General features: G+C 46.7%; 1 protein-coding gene and 1 long non-coding RNA gene across 9 annotated transcripts in view; one reads left to right on the forward strand and one right to left on the reverse strand.

Annotated features, from left to right (window-relative positions):
• The window catches only part of TNRC18 (trinucleotide repeat containing 18), a 58,096-nt gene that overhangs the window by 12,301 nt on the left and 28,169 nt on the right, over positions 1-17,626 (reverse strand). For 7 of the 8 annotated variants that reach the window (XM_065558993.1, XM_065558991.1, XM_065558990.1 and 4 more), the window contains 3 exons: positions 12,936-13,208; positions 4,617-4,850; positions 959-1,401 (listed from right to left, as the gene is read on the reverse strand). In XM_065558993.1, the coding sequence (XP_065415065.1) occupies positions 959-1,401; positions 4,617-4,850; positions 12,936-13,208 (950 nt within the window). The remainder of the gene's footprint in view (positions 1-958; positions 1,402-4,616; positions 4,851-12,935; positions 13,209-17,626) is intronic. The other variant, XM_065558995.1, reaches the window with a different exon arrangement.
• Positions 15,027-16,401, forward strand: LOC135973829 (uncharacterized). Its single transcript, XR_010590868.1, has 2 exons — positions 15,027-15,136; positions 16,167-16,401. It is a non-coding gene; the product is annotated as an uncharacterized LOC135973829 (long non-coding RNA).

The raw sequence follows: 17,626 nt of genomic DNA on the forward strand, positions 1-17,626 counted from the left end.
CACTAGGCAGTTACAGGGGAAAGATGGAGCAAAGGGGAGAGCAGCAGTTCGTATTCAAACAGAGACTCCAGCCACGATGGGGCAGAGCCCAAGTGGGCAGCTTGCCAGACTCTTGCACTGTATTGAGGCTCTCACTGCCTCTCTGGCACTCTGCATTCAGCATCGACATTCCAGCGAGAGCTTTTCATTACCCCAGCCTGCACCCCCCGCTGACCAATTCTTCCCCCAGAACTGCTGGAAAAGGACCCCACCTGATGTCATGTCACAACTTGTCTAATTCTTCCCATAAGCCAATCTCCCCAGTAAGCGGTAAATAGGCCAAATTGGAACCAAAGGAACCTAATGCTTCAGCAAACTGGTTAGCACGTGATTGGGAAGGGAGCACAGCTATTCCCCGAGAACGTGAGGATCTAGGACGTCACTGGGCTAAAGGCAAAGCGCCTCGAAGGCCATGTGATGGGCGAGGGAGGCAGAGGGGACCAGACCGGGGGAGACTTGGGGGCGAGACAGGAGTTTTCCCTCTGACTGCAGTACACGGTTTCCGTGGTGGAGACAGAGCAAATTTTCCAGTCCCCAGTTTTACAATGGGGCAGAAAAAGGATAGCACGGCTAGCCTGGGGGTTATATCCTGCCCCATTGAAGTCAATGGGAGTTTAACCACCACTTCAGCAGGGACAGAACCTCCCCCAGAATCCCTAAACCAAGGTCCGGTATAGTCAGGCAAGAGCAGCTAGCCTACTCCAACGTTAAACTGGGCAGTTGTGGATAAAGGAAGCTCCTTTAGGGTCAGTGGGGAGGGTGTTTCCATGCAGCAGCGACCAGCTGCTGAGATGAGATGGCCATTAAACTCACCTCCTTCCAGGTGCCAGGATCAACAGAATTAACCTGCCAGCCCCACTCCCCTGCAAGTCAGTCATGCCCCCGGCTGTGTGCCCCACCCCAGCAAAGCAGCTCCTACCTTGCTCAGCTCTTTCCTTTCCTTCCCTTTGCTCCCCTCCTTTTTGGGACTCAACGGCGCCCCCTTCCCGCAGCGGCTGGGCTTGGAAACAGGGGTGGAGCTCGTTGGTGTGCTGGGCGTTGGCATGGATGAGGAAGTGTTGGCGTCGTGGAGGAAGATGCGCTCGCTCCGGCGCCGGTTCCACAGGTCGTCGTCACTCGCCTCCAGCCCGAACTCGAAGCTCAGGTCCTTGGTGGACTTGAATTTTTTCAGCTTCCGGCCTTTCTCTGCCCCCATTTTGGCTTTGTCAGTGCTCCCGGGGCTGGGGTCCATGCTGCTGGGTGCCTGGACGGGGGTGGCGCTGCCTTGTTCCATCAGCCCCTTTTTCCCACGCAGTAGCCCAGAGGGAGATTTCTTCCGGATCTTTATCTCACTCTCCGAGTCGGTGTATTCAAACTCCGTTCCTAAATACAAGGAGGTTGAACCATCAATGCACAACTTTGATAAGGGTGGTCTGGGTCTGACCCAGCGTCCTCTGGCTTTGATGCCGGACTTTACACTTGCACCGCAGAGCATGGCCAAAAATCCCCAAGAAAATCCACCCTAGTTCATTGCACAGAGCCACACCTGGAAATAGAAGTGAACTCCCCAGAGGGGACAGGGGGGAAGAGGAGATCTCTCCTTCTCGTCGTTCCCACGAGAGCGCTGTGAGCAGCGAAGAGTAAGGAACAACCCCCACCGCACCCACCAACGCAGCATCGCTCAGAATTAATGACCATTCCCATCACTTCCCCTTTCCTTACCTCCCAAGAGCCACATCAATCCACATTTCCCAGCCTGCTGCCTGTGGGGTATGCCTCGCCACCCCTAACTTCTCCCCGCAGTCACAGAAAAGCCTGCACTCATTTTAACAAGTTACAGACAGGGCTCGGTATGAAAGGGTTTGGTGGGCTGACAGAAAACAGAAACTCCTCCTGCGGGGCAAAGGCTGACTCCCTTAATGGCCGGGCTCTTCACACAGACCCACTTGGCTATGTTGGGTTAGGATGAAATGTTTTATTAATTAAAAAACCCCAGCTTCAAGCGATGCTTTCTGATTGGCCAGTGAGAGCAGAGGGGCCCTTCTATTGGCTCCAGTAGTCACTGTAATGTTCAGAAGAGGTAAATGATCTCTTGCACTTAGCAAGTGGAAATCCCCTCCCGCTGTCCTCTTCCCTGTACCACAGCAGAGACCTGAGACAATATCTGGCTGAGGTCCTTTCTGGCCCCCATTACGGCAGTATCCGAGCAGCTCATGCTCTTTGAGGCATTCATCCTCCTGTGACGTAAGGCAGTGCTATTATCCCCATTGTACAGATGGGGAACTGAGGCACGGAGACACTATGGTGACTGGCTCAAGGTCACACAGGAAGGCTGTGGCAGAGCAGGGAATTGACCCCAGGTTTCCTGAGTCCTGAGATAACATCCTAACCTTGAGACTACCGTTTCTCCCCTTCCTGACATTAACAGTTCATCCCTACCTCTAGTCCCCAGTGAAGTGTCATCAATTCCTCCAGTTCTCCTTCTCTGACAAACACACAAACAATGAATGAAGATGCTCCAAGGCATGAAATTGGGATCAAAGTTACCCCATGTTTGTGTGAGTGAGAGAATGTCACACGCACACACTCTCTCTCTCTCCTTCACTAGCTAAAAACCAATGTTTTGCCTCCCCCTCTCCCTCAATGAGACATTCCAAACATGCATAGGAAGAGGGCAAGGCAAAGTCAGTCAAAGCAGGCACTGGTTGAAACGAAGGATCCATTCATAGTTATGATATTAACCCTCCTTTTTATGAACACAGATTAGACAAGTTCTAGACGCTCTGGGTTTCAAGAGGGACAGGTTACGAGAAGCAGCTGTGATAAATTCTTCACGGAGGCTCCTGGAACAAGTTGGCAAAAGCCTAATCTAGCATGGAAATGGTGCTAAAATAAGCGGGGCTCCCAGGGAAGACATCATTTTCCATTCTGAAGCATGCCATAAATTCCATTATCATTTAATAAATATTAATAAAGAGTTTATAAATGGAACCTTTATAGATCTGGCTGCCTGAGAAAGATGTCACCCTGGGGTACCTTTGGCAGCACGGTGCATGGGGAGGAAAAGACGAACGTGGAAGACAGAGACTGCAGCAGACAGACAGAGAGACACATGTCCACCAATCTGAGTGCACAACACAGTGTAAGGAGCTTCCGAGTTCCAGTCTGATAACGACTCCCTCTATGGCCTTGGACAAATCACATAACTTCTCTGCCTCAGTTTCCTCATCTATAAAATGGCCTTGTTTCATTTTTCTCTTTTTAGTCCCCCCCCCCCTTTCTTGTTTTGTGGCTCTCCCCCCACTACATCCCAGGACAGGAAAGTGACAGGAGAGAGCTCAGGGAGACGGGCAACACACGTTCTCAAGCTAAGCTGGGGGCCGAAAAGCAAAAGAGGAGAGGCGCTTTGGGTGCTGGGACGCAGTCCTATTATTCGTGAGCTGCTCCCATGCTGAGTGCATTCAGAGCTTCTCCGGGAACAGGGAGGAGGTGAACTGGGACTCAGCACTTTTCCTTGTTCCAATGTCCCCTCTGCCCTGCACCAGCCTTGCACACTCCCTGCGCCCTGAAGGACCCACTACCCAGGCAGCGAAACGCTACCTAGAAGGCCTGCTGCCACCATGGGGCTTCCTTCAGCTGCCTTTGCTGCTTGCCCAGGGAGGTGGCACTTTGGGCTCAAAAGTTAGTGGAGTAGCATGTGTGCATCTGAATCCCAGTGATCCCACAGCCACGCCGGAGGCCTTGTCTCTGCGGACCTGCTCTCCGCAACCCCTGGAAGTCAAAAGGCGCCTTTCCATTGACTTCAGTAGACTGTGGATCCAGTGCAGACTGCAGCACACAGCAAAGGTACCATGGCCTGTCCAGCAGGCACAAACTCAGCTCCTTGCCACGCGCACCCTGCAGGAAACCTCACCGACCCATCCTTAATTACAGCCACACGGGCTTCCCCTCCTCTGCCCCCTCGCACTGTCCTACAAAGGGGCAAGGGGCTGTCAGAATGGAACACCATTTCACTCATGTGTTCAGCACAGAGATGGGGGGTAAGGGGGGAAAGAGGATGACAATCCAACACACCCTGGGGCCCCAACAAAGAGAAGCCAGGCAGTGTCAGTTTAGAAGCCCCAAGGAAAGCCACTGATGCAAGCAACCAGCAGCAAACAACTGGATGCACTTTGCCAGGCAATGTGAGGTTTACTCTTGACCACAGTGGGTTGCTATCCCTCTGTGCTGGTGCTCCCCCTGCAGAACCATGACGTCTGGGCACACTGGCCCAGCAGCCACCACCAGATGGACTGGAGCCCACCCACCTCTCTAGGGGCAGTGGCCCTGTAAGACAACCCCAGTATCCTCAACATGGGTGCTTCACTATGGGCCTAAAATAGGGGGAGAGATGCAGGAGTGGGGAGTTGTGTGTGTGTGTGGGGGGGGGGTTCTGCTCCCTCTCTTTAGAAGCCATCACTGAATGAAAACCTTGAACCAATATTTCCATCCATGCTCCTCAGGTCCCCCCCACCCGCACCTTCAGCACAGGTGGGACCCTCCACTCCCATGAGTTCTCTTCATCTTGTACCCAACAGCCCCCTCCCCATGGGACTTACCCATCAGACTCTGCCGCTCTTCTTTCTTCTTCGCTTTTTGCTTGGCCTCCAGCTGGATGATGGAAAGAGGAGGGGGGACAATGGGGCTCGGCATAGCACTAGCAGCAAACCTCGCTAGCAGTCCCAAACCGCTCTCATCCAGAGCCGGGGACGAAAGCCTGTCGTTGCTGTCCATCCCATAGTCCTCTGCTTCCTCCTCTTCCTCTTCCTCCTCTTCTTCCTCGGAGCTAGAATCTAGCACGCAGAAAAAAGGAAGCCCATTACAAATCTAATCAGGTTTCCACTGTCCATCCTTCAGCCCTGGTGCATCAGCTTCCCAGCAAACAGAGCGCCAGGGTTTCTATCACTGTAAGCCTATGGCGTCCTCTCTTACGCTGCAGAGCCACCCAAACTGAGCTAGACACCTTAGACCACGGAAAACAAGAAAGTGCTCGTAGTCACAGAGCGTATAACTCCTCACCTACTAAGACTTGCCTGGTAATACCAGCCTTGTTCAAACAGGTGCACACGGTAGCATGCGGTCAAAAAAACAAACAGAAAAAAACCCCACAACTGAACCCATATGGGGCAAAGGAGGGAAAGAGAGACTTAGGCGAAGATTTTCAGATTTTATTATTACATTTTGCCTCTCCCTCTTCATAATGAAATCCTTTGCTTTGTGACTGCCCTGGAATGGCTCTGTAACGGCAACAGAGCTCTCCTTCACTGAAGGGGAATACAAGAAATCAGCACGTGCCCTGGCAGGGAGGGAAGAGACACACAGAGCAAGACAGAGACAAAGACAGAGATGGCAAGACGGAGGCAGGGATGGGGGTGGGGTATCAAGAGCAATGAAATTTGAATGCTTAAGACAAATAATTGCGGATGGAGAGAGGCATAAGGGAAGAGAATGGCAGTTCCTAAGGGGTAATATTTTCAGCAGATTGCTTCGGAGCTGGGGCATGAGCCGTGTTCCACTAACACATGGCATAAAACTTTCAACATATGCCCCTTCAGGCCCAGCCCAGTAATGCAGGATCAGTTGCAAGTGGGCATGAGTCCAGCTTTAACAGGACAAATCCTTATGCAAACAGATCACCTGGCCTGATACAAGTGGAGGGCATTTTGCTTTGATCTTTTACTCGATGGGGGAGGGTTTGGGGGGAAATTAGGGGAGGATTGCACACTCAGAAGCGTGCATCACTCTCTTCCCTGTAGCACATTCTTGCTAGTTAGTCTGTAAAGCAGCTTGAGGGTGATTAGTTACTGAATGTGTGATTCAGCAGGTACTGGTTAGAAAGGAATGTCTCTGTATAGTTAATTGCAACAAAATGGATCTGGTAAACCTATTTAAGAGCTCTAGTTTAAAAGGAGAAATGAACTGGGATCCTCAAGAATGCCCAATTTCCTTCAGTAGTAGGAATGTTATTTGCACCATCAATGTCTAGCTCTCAGTTCCCTATAGGCTAAGGTCTTTGCATTCTGAAAGACTACCAGCCTAGAAATCAAACCATAATCCTCTTTCAAAGATGAACTGAACAGGAAAACATTTTTCCTTCCACTTGTGCCCTCTATGATATAAACAAAAATGGTCTCAATGTCCCCCTCCTCCCCAAACTCCCCCTCCCCCTTGACTTGCCTTTTAACCTTAGAAACAACAGAAAACAGTTTTGCCTTCCCTGTTTTTACTGGAATCCTGTCACTCACCAGTTGAATGTGCCTGATGAATTTTTCACAGAGAGAGCATGAGTTAGGAGTTAGAGTTAAATAGCTACTAACAAATCAAAGAATTTTAGATCACTAAAAATTCCTTCCCCCTTTCAGTTGCTCAGTCTTGTTTCTTGGGGTGTCAAAATCCCACTAGTTCTACAGTCCTCCAGCAAAAACAGGGAAATCCGGACCTGGTATTACTGACATTAACACCATGCAAGGTAAAGACCAAAAACAATTGGGGGGAGGAGGGGTGAAATAAGAACACTTCCTAGTTTTATTTCTCACTCAGAAACAAGCAGAAAGGGGCACTACTTCTAGTCCTCTGCAGTTCAACTTTTAAATTAAAATGCATCCAGATCAGTGAGACAAAAGTTACCCGCATAAAGAGAGCCAGCAAGTTGACTTGCATTAGAGACACTCCCATTAATATGGTGCAGAAGGACAGTCATAAATCCTGACACTGACCAGCAATCTCAACTCTTCTTCATCAACTGAGACCTGCCCTCCTTGCAAAAGTTCCCACAGACTAAATGCCAGCCTGCAGGTCCCATGAGATTTTCATGGGCAATAAAAGAAAAACAGAGATCACCAAAGATATGTCAACTAGAGATACCCCTTTCCCCCCCTCCACACTACACACAGTTTAGTACATTGGCCAATGGCCCATCTACCACAGAAACTCCCATAGTGGAACTTTGCCCTCGCTGTTGTATAGTCACATCACCAGCCATCTAGTACTTTAGGCCCATGCGATGGGGAGATTTCTGTTAAAATGGCTGTAATGCTGATCCCCCCCGTGTCTGTTGGATTTCCTTAAATCAGGGAGACTGGTGTTTGTCCCTGCTTCGTTTCCTAGCCTGCCTGCCTTCCTTTTCCCTATTACACAACCCCTGGGAGGCACAAAGATATAGGATTTCCCTCAAGGGTTTAACATGTTAGATAATTCACAAGCAGAAACTGATGAAAAGTAGTCTCCTGACCCCATCTCTAAATCTACAGCATTGAACCAGTGAAGAGGTACTAGCCCAAGAGGTTGGGGAAAAAAATGGAGAAATCTTTCAATATATTCCCAAGAGTCTGTCCTGTCTGATCCATAGCCCATTTCCAGGTGGACTGCACAGTAGCTTGGCTATTGGGGCTGCACCTGTTCTGTTCACACACTTATTTGCCAAGTGGTTATGATGGAGTCAGTCATTCGCGCTATCAGTTTCAGAGTCTTGGCTCTAACAACTCTTCCTGGCGGGAGTGGAGGAGAATATTTCAGCACTGGACATGAAACGCCCACCGATAGCTATCCACTGGTAAGCGTGCCTCACAGGTGCCCACTATGCCTGATCTGTGGTGGATATGAATCTGGAACACAGCTTGAGAGCTCTCGCTCACGCTGTAGCAGCTCATTCTTTTAAATCTGCACATCCCCACTTCAATCTCCAGTGAGTTGGCTTGGCCGAGATGGCAGCCATCAGACTATCGTTCTAGCGAAGCCTCCACATTTAAAACAGGAAGTCAACCAGCTGCACCCAAACTAACAGAATCTAGCAGGATGAATAGCTAGGATGACTCCACCATGTTCTGTTGTACAGATCTGGTTGATGAGGAGGGGAGGGAGAATGCCCACCGCCAGCATGAAATCAAAAAGAAACTAGTCGTTCTGCTGGGCTAGGGGAACGCCTTTCATTTAACGCTTAAGCTCCTCTTTCAGCAAGCCCAACAATTCGTTTAGCATATGCTAGTCCATAAAATGTCTCAAACAGCTACAGTATTTCAAATGCACTAAAGTAAAACAGATTTAAAAGCCATGACGAAACTGATCATTATCCCTGCTACTGAAAATACAGGATATAACAATAGACCTGGCAGTTATTTTAATCTCCTTCAAATATATTTTGTCATACAGTGGAAAGACTATGGCAGATATGTACTCAAAGCATTTTAAAAGATCACCCATATTTTACCCCCAGAGACTCAAGCTTCAGAACAGAAAATACGTTTTAAAATGTTCACAGCCTTCACCAACATCACTTTCCCCTACTCCCACCACTCATACAATTTATTTCTTCGCTACATATCCATCCCTCTCTCACAACCTGCACATTCTCTCACCTCTCACTTTTTCCGTGGACAAGAAAAAATTAAAACTATTTTTAACTACTCTGAGAACTCAAACACTTCAAAGCTAAAAACAAAGGTTACTTTATGATTAAATACTGAGCATGTCGTCTGGGTATACAGGCTGCTATGGTGGCCCACAGCAGCCAAATTAATGTAGCTTGCACATTTAGGCTCTGTTGCTCTCACGCATGAAGTGTGTAAGTGTTCCATTGAACTTAATAGGTCTACTTAAAGTAAAGCAAGTACATAAGTTGTTGCAGGATCAGGGCCTTAAAACATTTTGGAAAGAAGTGATCTCTGGTCAAAGATAGAAAAAACCATTTTCAAAACATTATATTTTTTCTCAAACATCATTAACCAACCAATACTTTGCAAAGGAAAGAAAAGCATGTACCCAAGACCAAAACTCTTTACCTACTATTTTTAAGTATACATATACACACACACACACAGATGCATATATATATGCACACATACACACACACAAATTTATGTTTAAATGCTATCAATGGCAAATAAACTAGAGCCACCAAATACTTTATCAACAAAATTTCAACTTGTGTCCCCACAATTTTTTTTTTTTAAAGAGAATAATTGAAAACTCTCTTTGTTCTTTAGTCTTTCAAAATGACTGAGCTAGCGTGGGGTTTTGTTACTATTTATTTATTATTTATATTAGCCTGGCTTCTTGTTGTTAGGAGAGCAGTAAGTGAATAGGTTTTGTTAATGATGGACAGAAATTGGTTATGTTATTTAGTTTGCAGAGATTGATGTAACAGGATAGATTTGGAAGAGGGTAGAGAGGATGGGCAGAGGAGAAAGGGGAGTAAAACTACACAAAAATTCATTTCACACTGAAAAAAATAGCATGGTTTTGTCATAACGCCGAGCAGGCCTACAGCGTACAAAGCAGGCTAAGTACAGGCAGACTTTAGACAGCTGTTGGGTCCTTCACATTCAGATTGGATTCAACTGTCCTGTTCTGGACATTATTTTTAAAATTTTCCCTCATAAGATTGCACATAGTTTGTCAAACACAATCTCCCATTCTTTTAAGATTTCCCCCCGCCCCCCCAAGTGTTCTGCTGCTGACTCCAGAAATAATATGAATCACCAGAAAAATTATCCAATTCCTTAGGGTCAAGTTCAGAGGTAGGTGATTAAATCCCACTAGTTTATTATGGGTTAAAACTTCTCCAGAAGAATAGGAAAAAAGAGAAATGAACTTTTTATAAGGAAAACAAAAATCATGAAGGATGGGGAAATGTGGGTCTTTGGTTCTGGAAAGTTCACCGTGTTACCATCTTGACAGTTTGCAAAGTTCTTACATGGTTACCGAATGATGATTTTCTCACAATGTCAGATTTGCTCACATCAGAATATAGTGACACTGTTTACTCTCCAAGAAAAAAGAATGCCCCCAGGAAAAAAAAAACAAAGCTAAAGAAAAACGATGGCTTTCTGTGGTCAACTTTCTACAACCAGGTAAAAACCTTGCAAGCCATCAAGATGGTAATACTGTGAACTTTCCAGAACCAAAGACCCACATTTCACCATTCTTTATGATTTTTGTTTTCCTATTCTTCCCTCTCAGCTGGAGAAGTTTTACCCCATAATAAACCAGTGGGATTTAATCACCTACCTCTGAAGTTGATCCTAAGGAATTGGTATAATTTGTTTTGGTAATGCATTAGTGGGTTCTAGATCATGGCCCCAGGAATTCCTTTAAGACAAGGCCAATACCATTACAGGAAGTGGTATAGCTTCCTATATTGGGTACACCCTGCCTACTTAGTCCTTCCCTTTGCTTGGGAGAAGGAGATTTCCCATAAGGAAGTTTTACAACTGTAAGGCTTTTCTGGAGTCCTCAGCACACATACACACTCAAGCAAAGCTTCCTTGCAAGATTCTTCATAACAGAGAAATCAAAGTGGACATTGATCATCGTCAAATTAAAATAACCCAGAAAATGCAAACATCTAAGTGTTATTATTAATGGGGTTAACAGCGAAATGTCTCAGGTTTACAGATGACATAAAGAAAAGGTATTTTGCCTACCTACATAACAATGGTCAAGGTTCAGGTTCATGGTTAGTGACCCCTCGCTGAGCAGTGTCTGCCCTACTCCCAGCCAATCACTTTGCTTCTTTAGTGCAGCGTGAGAGCAAATGCAAGAGACCGATACAGACATTCAAAGCATCATGGATAGGGGTCAGGGGTGAAGGGATTGGCCAAGCAGCTGCAAGAAGAAAGCGAGCACTCCCAGAAAAGCTGAGGTTATTAATCGTTTTAGTATCAGGGAAAGCCATTAGAAACCCTATTACCCAAATATCCCTTAAAGAAATGCTTCAGAGAAAAGATTCATTTGCAGGAAACCCAGAATCAATAACCCCTCCTCCCTGCCCCACCAAACTTCCCTTCCCCTCCCCAATGTTTTGCATTTTGTCTCCCCACCACTAAATGACACCAGAGAATGGGGTTTTTTTTGTTATTAAATGCATTTCCTCCCCACCCTTATTCCAGATTTCCCTGCCCTCTCTGAAATCGGGAGCTTAAACATCTTAAACAGATAAATTGCTTGAAATATTCCCACGGCCAGTTTGGGTTCTTAAGTCTCTGGACAAGTTATCTATCTATTTTTTCTGGAACAAGTTGGGTAGATAAACCTCAAGAACTTGGTGTCTAAAAGGGATTGATATCCTCAAAATTTCCAACAGCAGCAGCAGCAGCAGCAAAAAAATAATAATAATAAAAAAAAGAAGCGGGTGGGGGAAGGAAAGGACGTAAAACTGAATGGAAGCTAAATCCGATTCTTCATAGAAAACACAGAGCCCGTGCCCTTAAAGGCAATCCACCAACACTGGATCATTTCAGGTTCTCTAAGGAATCAAACGTCTCTTCTCTGAAACATTCGTTCTTTCTTATGGCTTTTCTTTTTGTTAAATGCATCAGCAAGCTCATTTCAGAACCGAATTAATGTTCTCTAGCTTTTACGTTGTGTTCTGATTCTTAAAAATGGGTAACTTGTTTTTGTTGGGAAGGTGGGTCTAGGGGAGAGAAGAGAGGAGAGGTTAGGATAATCAGATCAAAAGCTTAAAAAACCCAAACAAAACCCTAACAATCAGCAGCTCTCTGACACAAACTAACGGCTACAAGGATTTTGCTACACTATGTTCAAATTTACAACAACATTTCCCTTACTTAACAGTACAGATGTGCTATCTTCTTTTGGGAATTGAGCTTCAAAATTCCAGGGCTCATTAAAATGACTTTGCCCCCCGTGATTATTATTTAATGAGTGTGTTCTAAAAGACAAACCACCTTGTGTCTCTTGAGGAAGTTTCGTGGGACCTCTTTTCCCACTTAAGAGCTAACGGTGGGCAGACAATAAGCCAAATATTTTGGAGTTGGGGTGGGGAATCAAAGGAGGAATCAAATTTAGTGCACTAATTTCCACATACTTGAGCATTTGTGGGTTAAAGTACAGGATCTGAAAAATTTATAACCCAGAAAGATTTTTTTCCCCTAAAAATGTGTTCTGTGTGTGTGTGTGTGTGTGCGTGCGCGTGCGCGTATATATAAGAAAAAAATCTTTGAGTTTTAAATATTGTAGACCATGCACTAAGCCACCCTTTTGAAGCAGAAAGATAAATAATATCAATAAATAAATTATTAATATTTTAGGATCTGCCTCAAAAGATTCTATTAGGAAAAAAATAGAATGAACAACCTATGCAAAATATAAATGAAATTAAAAGCGGGGCAGTGGTGGGGGAGAGAACAACTTATGTTTGTTTCATCCTGGACAATGTAGCAAGTGCCAATGCAATCAGGGATATTTGAATAATAGAGAGTGCCCAAGACTATGTTAATTCCAGTTCTACTTGGTGGGAGTGGGGGAAGGGGTAGGCAGAGCGGGATGAAGTGGAAGCGGCATTCTAAATCGCCTAATAAGAGACACAGCAAGAGAGACAAGGTACACAGGTTTAGTTAAAAATGAACTCGATATGTTTAATAAAGCTTGGTATACCAAATCGCAGTACAAACATCACGTCACACACCCACACAACAGAATCCCATTATAAACCAAACCAAACTGCTCCTTCCAAACCTCTACAAGGCCCAGGCCAATAAAAATAATATAAAATTTTTTAAAAAATAATATCATGGTGGTGGCAGCGGCAGCAAGGAAAAGAGGGAGGGGGGAACGGAAGGGAGGAAGGGAAAGGTGGAGCCTAAAATCCAGTCGATATAAAAGCTCTAAAAGAGCCAGCCAATAATAATATCACAATGATACAAGTATAAAAAAAAATAAAAAATAAATGATAGTGATAAAGCAGCCTACGCTGCCAAGGACAAAGATGGCCGCCCCTACTTTGACCATCAAAGATGGCGGACCTCAGTGTTGCCATCTCTCTCTCTCACACATACACTCTCTCGCTCTCTCTCTCTCTCACTCTGCAAACATGGAAGAAAAGTGTTGTTTTTGTTTTGTGTTTGTTATAATCTAGTAACCTTGATCGAATGAGTCCTCCGAAGAGTCACTGAATGAAGATCCAGTCTCCCGAAGCAGCAAGCAAAACTGCTGCTTGCTGCTTGCGGCCTGTTTAGATTTCAGAGTTCTAGTGGTGGGCATGCCCCTCTTGGCTGGCTTGAGACCTCCACCTTGCTTGCTGCTCTGTTTGGCCCCTATGCTGTAGAGACTAGTTGGCCTCGTTTTGGAGCTGGATGGAGACTGCAAAGGCCACTCGTCCTTCAGGGATTCATCATCTTCTTCTGAGTCCGTATCTGCAGTCAAAGTAGTTTTTAAATAACATTAAGTCAATTAACTTTCTTGTGGCTTTTTTTTAATGGTCTTAAATTGTGACAGTTCAGTGCCCATGAAAACGAGAGACTGAAAACGCTTGCCAGAGTGGATCAGATGCTGTGTGGAGCCAATGTAGTGCAAGCTTCCCCTCAATGGCTCGGATGATGCACCTCAATTCTAGCTGCCTATTACAGTCCTAAGCCATCATTACTTTGTGATTTGGTATGCAGGAACCAACATAAAATAATAATAATAATTTTACAAGGCCTCTACACAGACCTTTCAGAAGTCAGCACTCTCTGTCCAGGACAAACTTTATAGGTCTTTCCTTATTTTAAGCTACAAGTCTTGAGCTGTTTTAGATTTAATTTACGAATGGAAAAAAACTCATTACATTTGTGAGAACTAGCCATTGCTCAAAATTTCATCCAGTTAAGAGTATGCTGTGTGCTGGGCAAAGGGGGTTCTGAAAAGCTCCAACCTTCTTAAAGCATTCGGCTTTGACAAATGCCAACGCCCAACTGCATAATGTTGGGAGTTGGGGGAGGGGAATCTTCTTAAATCACAAAGGGATTCGTTAGTGGTATTCTGCTGCTGACACTCTCCTACTATGGCATCCCTATTCCTTAGCAAAGAAATCTGCAAGAGAAGCACAGATATTCGTCCCCCAAATTGCTCCTGGAACTCCCCACCAATGTAAAAATCCAGTTTGATTTTTGTAAAAACAACAAAAAAATCTCCAGTGCATACATCCATTCAAAACTGACTGGTGCCAAGAGTCAGACGGGATGCATTAGTCTGTACTACAGGGTGATGAATATACCTAGCCCCGATCCTTATTTGTACATGAATCCAGACCCCATGAAGGTATTTTGACATAGCGAACCAGAAAACAATAGGGATAGCACACACCACATCTGCTGATTGGTGGATTGATCAATCAATCATTGCTCAAACTGCATAGTGCAATACTTGGAGCGAGGCCTCCATTGTGAGCTATGTTGGAGTGACACCAAAGGGGGTGGCGCTTTTGGAGTTCTTCCTCAGTCTCCCTGATAAACTCGGCTTTGGCTGGATTACTATGTTTTACACAGCTGCCATTTTCCCATGGGCACATAATGCCGAGATGTTGTCCAATATTTCCACACAGTATCTGATGAGTGGAGCAACAAAGTATTTGGTACCCAACGGAGCCAATAAAAGTGGATTTGAACCGTTACATCCCTACTCATGAATGCACCATTAATTCCAAAGTGTAATGAACGCTATAGTGGGGACAGTTCCAACTGGTTAGACTCAGCAGCTGTTTTCCAGTCGCAGTCCTGCTCATGCATCATTCTTCATTTTAGGGTGTGGGGAATGTCTAGGGGTCTTGAGTCTTTTTAAGACTCTAGGTAAAAATCAGGAGGTTGGAGCAGGATATGGAAGGGTCTGGCACCATTACCACTTATCCATCTCTGAGATAAGAAACCTACCCACCTCCCTGGTTATAGGCAGGTCTCTGACACACAGCAAAAGACACCTATGTACACTCATCCTGCCCTCAAATCTGTGTCACACCGAAGTGCAAAAATCTGGTGTGCAGTCCCTTGTTAAGGAGGGGGGGGGGGAGGGGGACTACAAAAAAAAAAATCACACACTTTCCCTGAACATGGGGCTTCTGTGTCACTGCAGCAGAAGAATTCTACGCTCTGAATATAGCCACTGAATGTGGAGCCATTTCACTCAGTGGGTGCTTAATTAATCACCATGTTCCCCACACCGATTTAGAAAGGACACAAATTGACATGCACTGTCATGTGATTCTGTGTGCAATGAAAGTTTAGCAGACAGAAGGAGATACAGGGAAATGCTTCCCTGGAGCGCTGGTTTATAATTCCATGGGAAGGAATTTAGGTACCCAGCACTGGTGCAACTAGGGTTACCATATTTCAGCGAGCAAAAAAGAGGACGGGAGGAGCCCCGCCCTAGCCCCGCCCCTGCCCCTCCCACTTCCCGCCCCCCCCTGACCTCCCAACCCTCCCCCCGTTCCTTGTCCCCTGACTACCCCCTCCTGGGACCCCTGCCCCTAACTGCCCCCCAGGACTATCTAAGCCTCCCTGCCTCTTGTCCCCTGACTGCCCCAACCTTTATCCACACCCCCACCCCCAGACAGACCCCTGGGACTCCCACGCCCCATCCAACCACTCCCCACCCACTGACAGCCCCCCCCAGAACTCCCAACCCATCTAAACCCCTCTGCTCCCTGTCCCCTGACTGCTCCGATCCCTCTCCGCACTCCTGCCCCCTGACAGCCCCCCCCAGAACTCCCAACCCATCTAAACCCCTCTGCTCCCTGTCCCCTGACTGCTCCGATCCCTCTCTCCACTCCTGCCCCCTGACAGCTCCCCCCCAGAACTCCCAGCCCCCTACCCCCCCCCCCCGCTCCTTGTCCCCTAACTGCCCCCTCCTAAGACCCCCCCCAACTGCCCCCCAGGATCCTACCCCCTACCTGTACCCTGACTGCCCAAAACTTTCTCCACTCCCCCCAAAAAGCCCCCCCCGTTTCTTGACCTCCACCTCCAGAACCTTCCTGCCCCCTGACCTCCTTACCCTGCTGCTCAGAACAGAGTGTTGGGCTCTGTGCAGCCGAGCCGGACACGTGGCTGAGCTCCCCTGCACAACAAAACCCGGTCTGGCCCTGCACAACAAAACCCGGTCTGGCCCTGCACAGTGTTGCTGGACTGGGCTGCAAGGGAGCTGCTGGCTCAGAATGCAGGGCGGATCCGGCTCCTCTACAGCTGCTCCTGAGTCCAGCCCGGGACTTCCCTGCAGCCCTCCCAGCCACTCTCTGCTAATCCCGGACATTGTGAGTGCTTTACAAATTCCCCCCCGGACGCTATTTTTAGCACACAAAAGGAGGACATGTCCGGGGAAATCCGGACGTATGGTAACCCTAGGTGCAACTAAATCAGAATATCTGCCTCACCTCTCCAGGCCAAGAGCGAAATTCCCCAGACATAACAATGCCATCTGCCCAAGCTCCTACTTCCATCAACTCATTATGCCTAGTTCGGGGGAGCCACTAGGACATTCCTGGCTCAGTAACATATTCCAGGGAAAACAAGCTGTTCAGTGGATAGTGCATCATTGTCAGCAGGAGGCTGTAAGAGGCATTGCCTTCTAGAGGCTATAGGTGCTACCCCTTCAAATAAAATGGCCAATTTTATTTAACATGCTTATTTCATTAGAGAACTGTTAGAATCTCCTTCTCCATTAGTGGGATCTCTAGATACTGGTGAACAGGGATATACCTTTGTCATGCACATTCAACCCTACAGGACTTTGGTAGCTGCATAACTGTAAAATAAATTTACTTTCAAACCTTAACAAAAAATGAAGCACACATGATTTTGACCAGCTCCCTAAGAAGTCCCCCAAACCTAGGAGGCCTCTGCCCCCCATCCCACCCAGACTTCTGTCTGAGCCATTAGAGACTGTCCTGCCCTAGCTTTCCTTATTTTTGGTGGCATCTTTTCCCCTCTTCCAATGGCACCAGATAGCAAGCAAAGGAAATTGAGATCCTGTTGCTTTCTCAGACACCCTCCCCATGTCCCCTTTTCTCTTGCCCCGTGATGACTATTTTTGCTTCTTATCCAACATAAAAGTGGACACCAGTCAGACAATTAAGACCAGCAGCAAGACAGTGAAGTCCTTGCCAGGGAATGACCTGAAAGGGGAGGATTTATGAGAGTCTGATGGTTAGGCTGGTTCCACTCTCATAGCTGAGAACACCCTGTCCCCTTCGGGCAGTAACGTTTGGCATGAGCGTAGAACGTTGTTCACATATGCACAGGGCTAGCCATAGGTGTATTTATTCCCTAGGCAATTAACAAGTGCTGCCCGCCTCCTCCGAGCAGTTTTCTCACTCATTGTTCCCTTTCTCCCACCAACCCAACCCAGTCTTCAGTCTGTGGCCTTTTCTCTTCCAAAGGTGTCCCTAGCTCCTCTTAGTTGTATGCATGAGGAAACTTCCTTTCCAAAGCCAGAATCTTTTGCATCAGCTGCAGCACTGCTTCAAAAAGGGGGAGCTGCAGACAACATAATAGATTCTGGGGTACAAATGAGACCTGATGATGCCTGGGGCACACAGCTAGGCAGGAACACAGAAATGTGTTTAGAGGAGACCAGGGACCAAGTGGCCAGAAGGGACAAGCTTGTTAATGACCACAGAATTCTCAGTGCTATCCCAGCACCATCTTATGACAGCTGCCCTACATAACCCCCTAAAAACAAGGTGATAAGTCAACTACTAGTCAACCCCGGGAGCAGAAACCCTGAAGACCGGTCTTGCAGATGAACGGAGAGCACATAACAGCAAAGAAAGCAGGGATACATGGCAGGTGTAGCCCAAAGGGAG

Source organism: Chrysemys picta, chromosome 10, assembly GCF_011386835.1.
Source record: "Chrysemys picta bellii isolate R12L10 chromosome 10, ASM1138683v2, whole genome shotgun sequence".
NCBI classification, from domain to species: domain Eukaryota; kingdom Metazoa; phylum Chordata; order Testudines; family Emydidae; genus Chrysemys; species Chrysemys picta.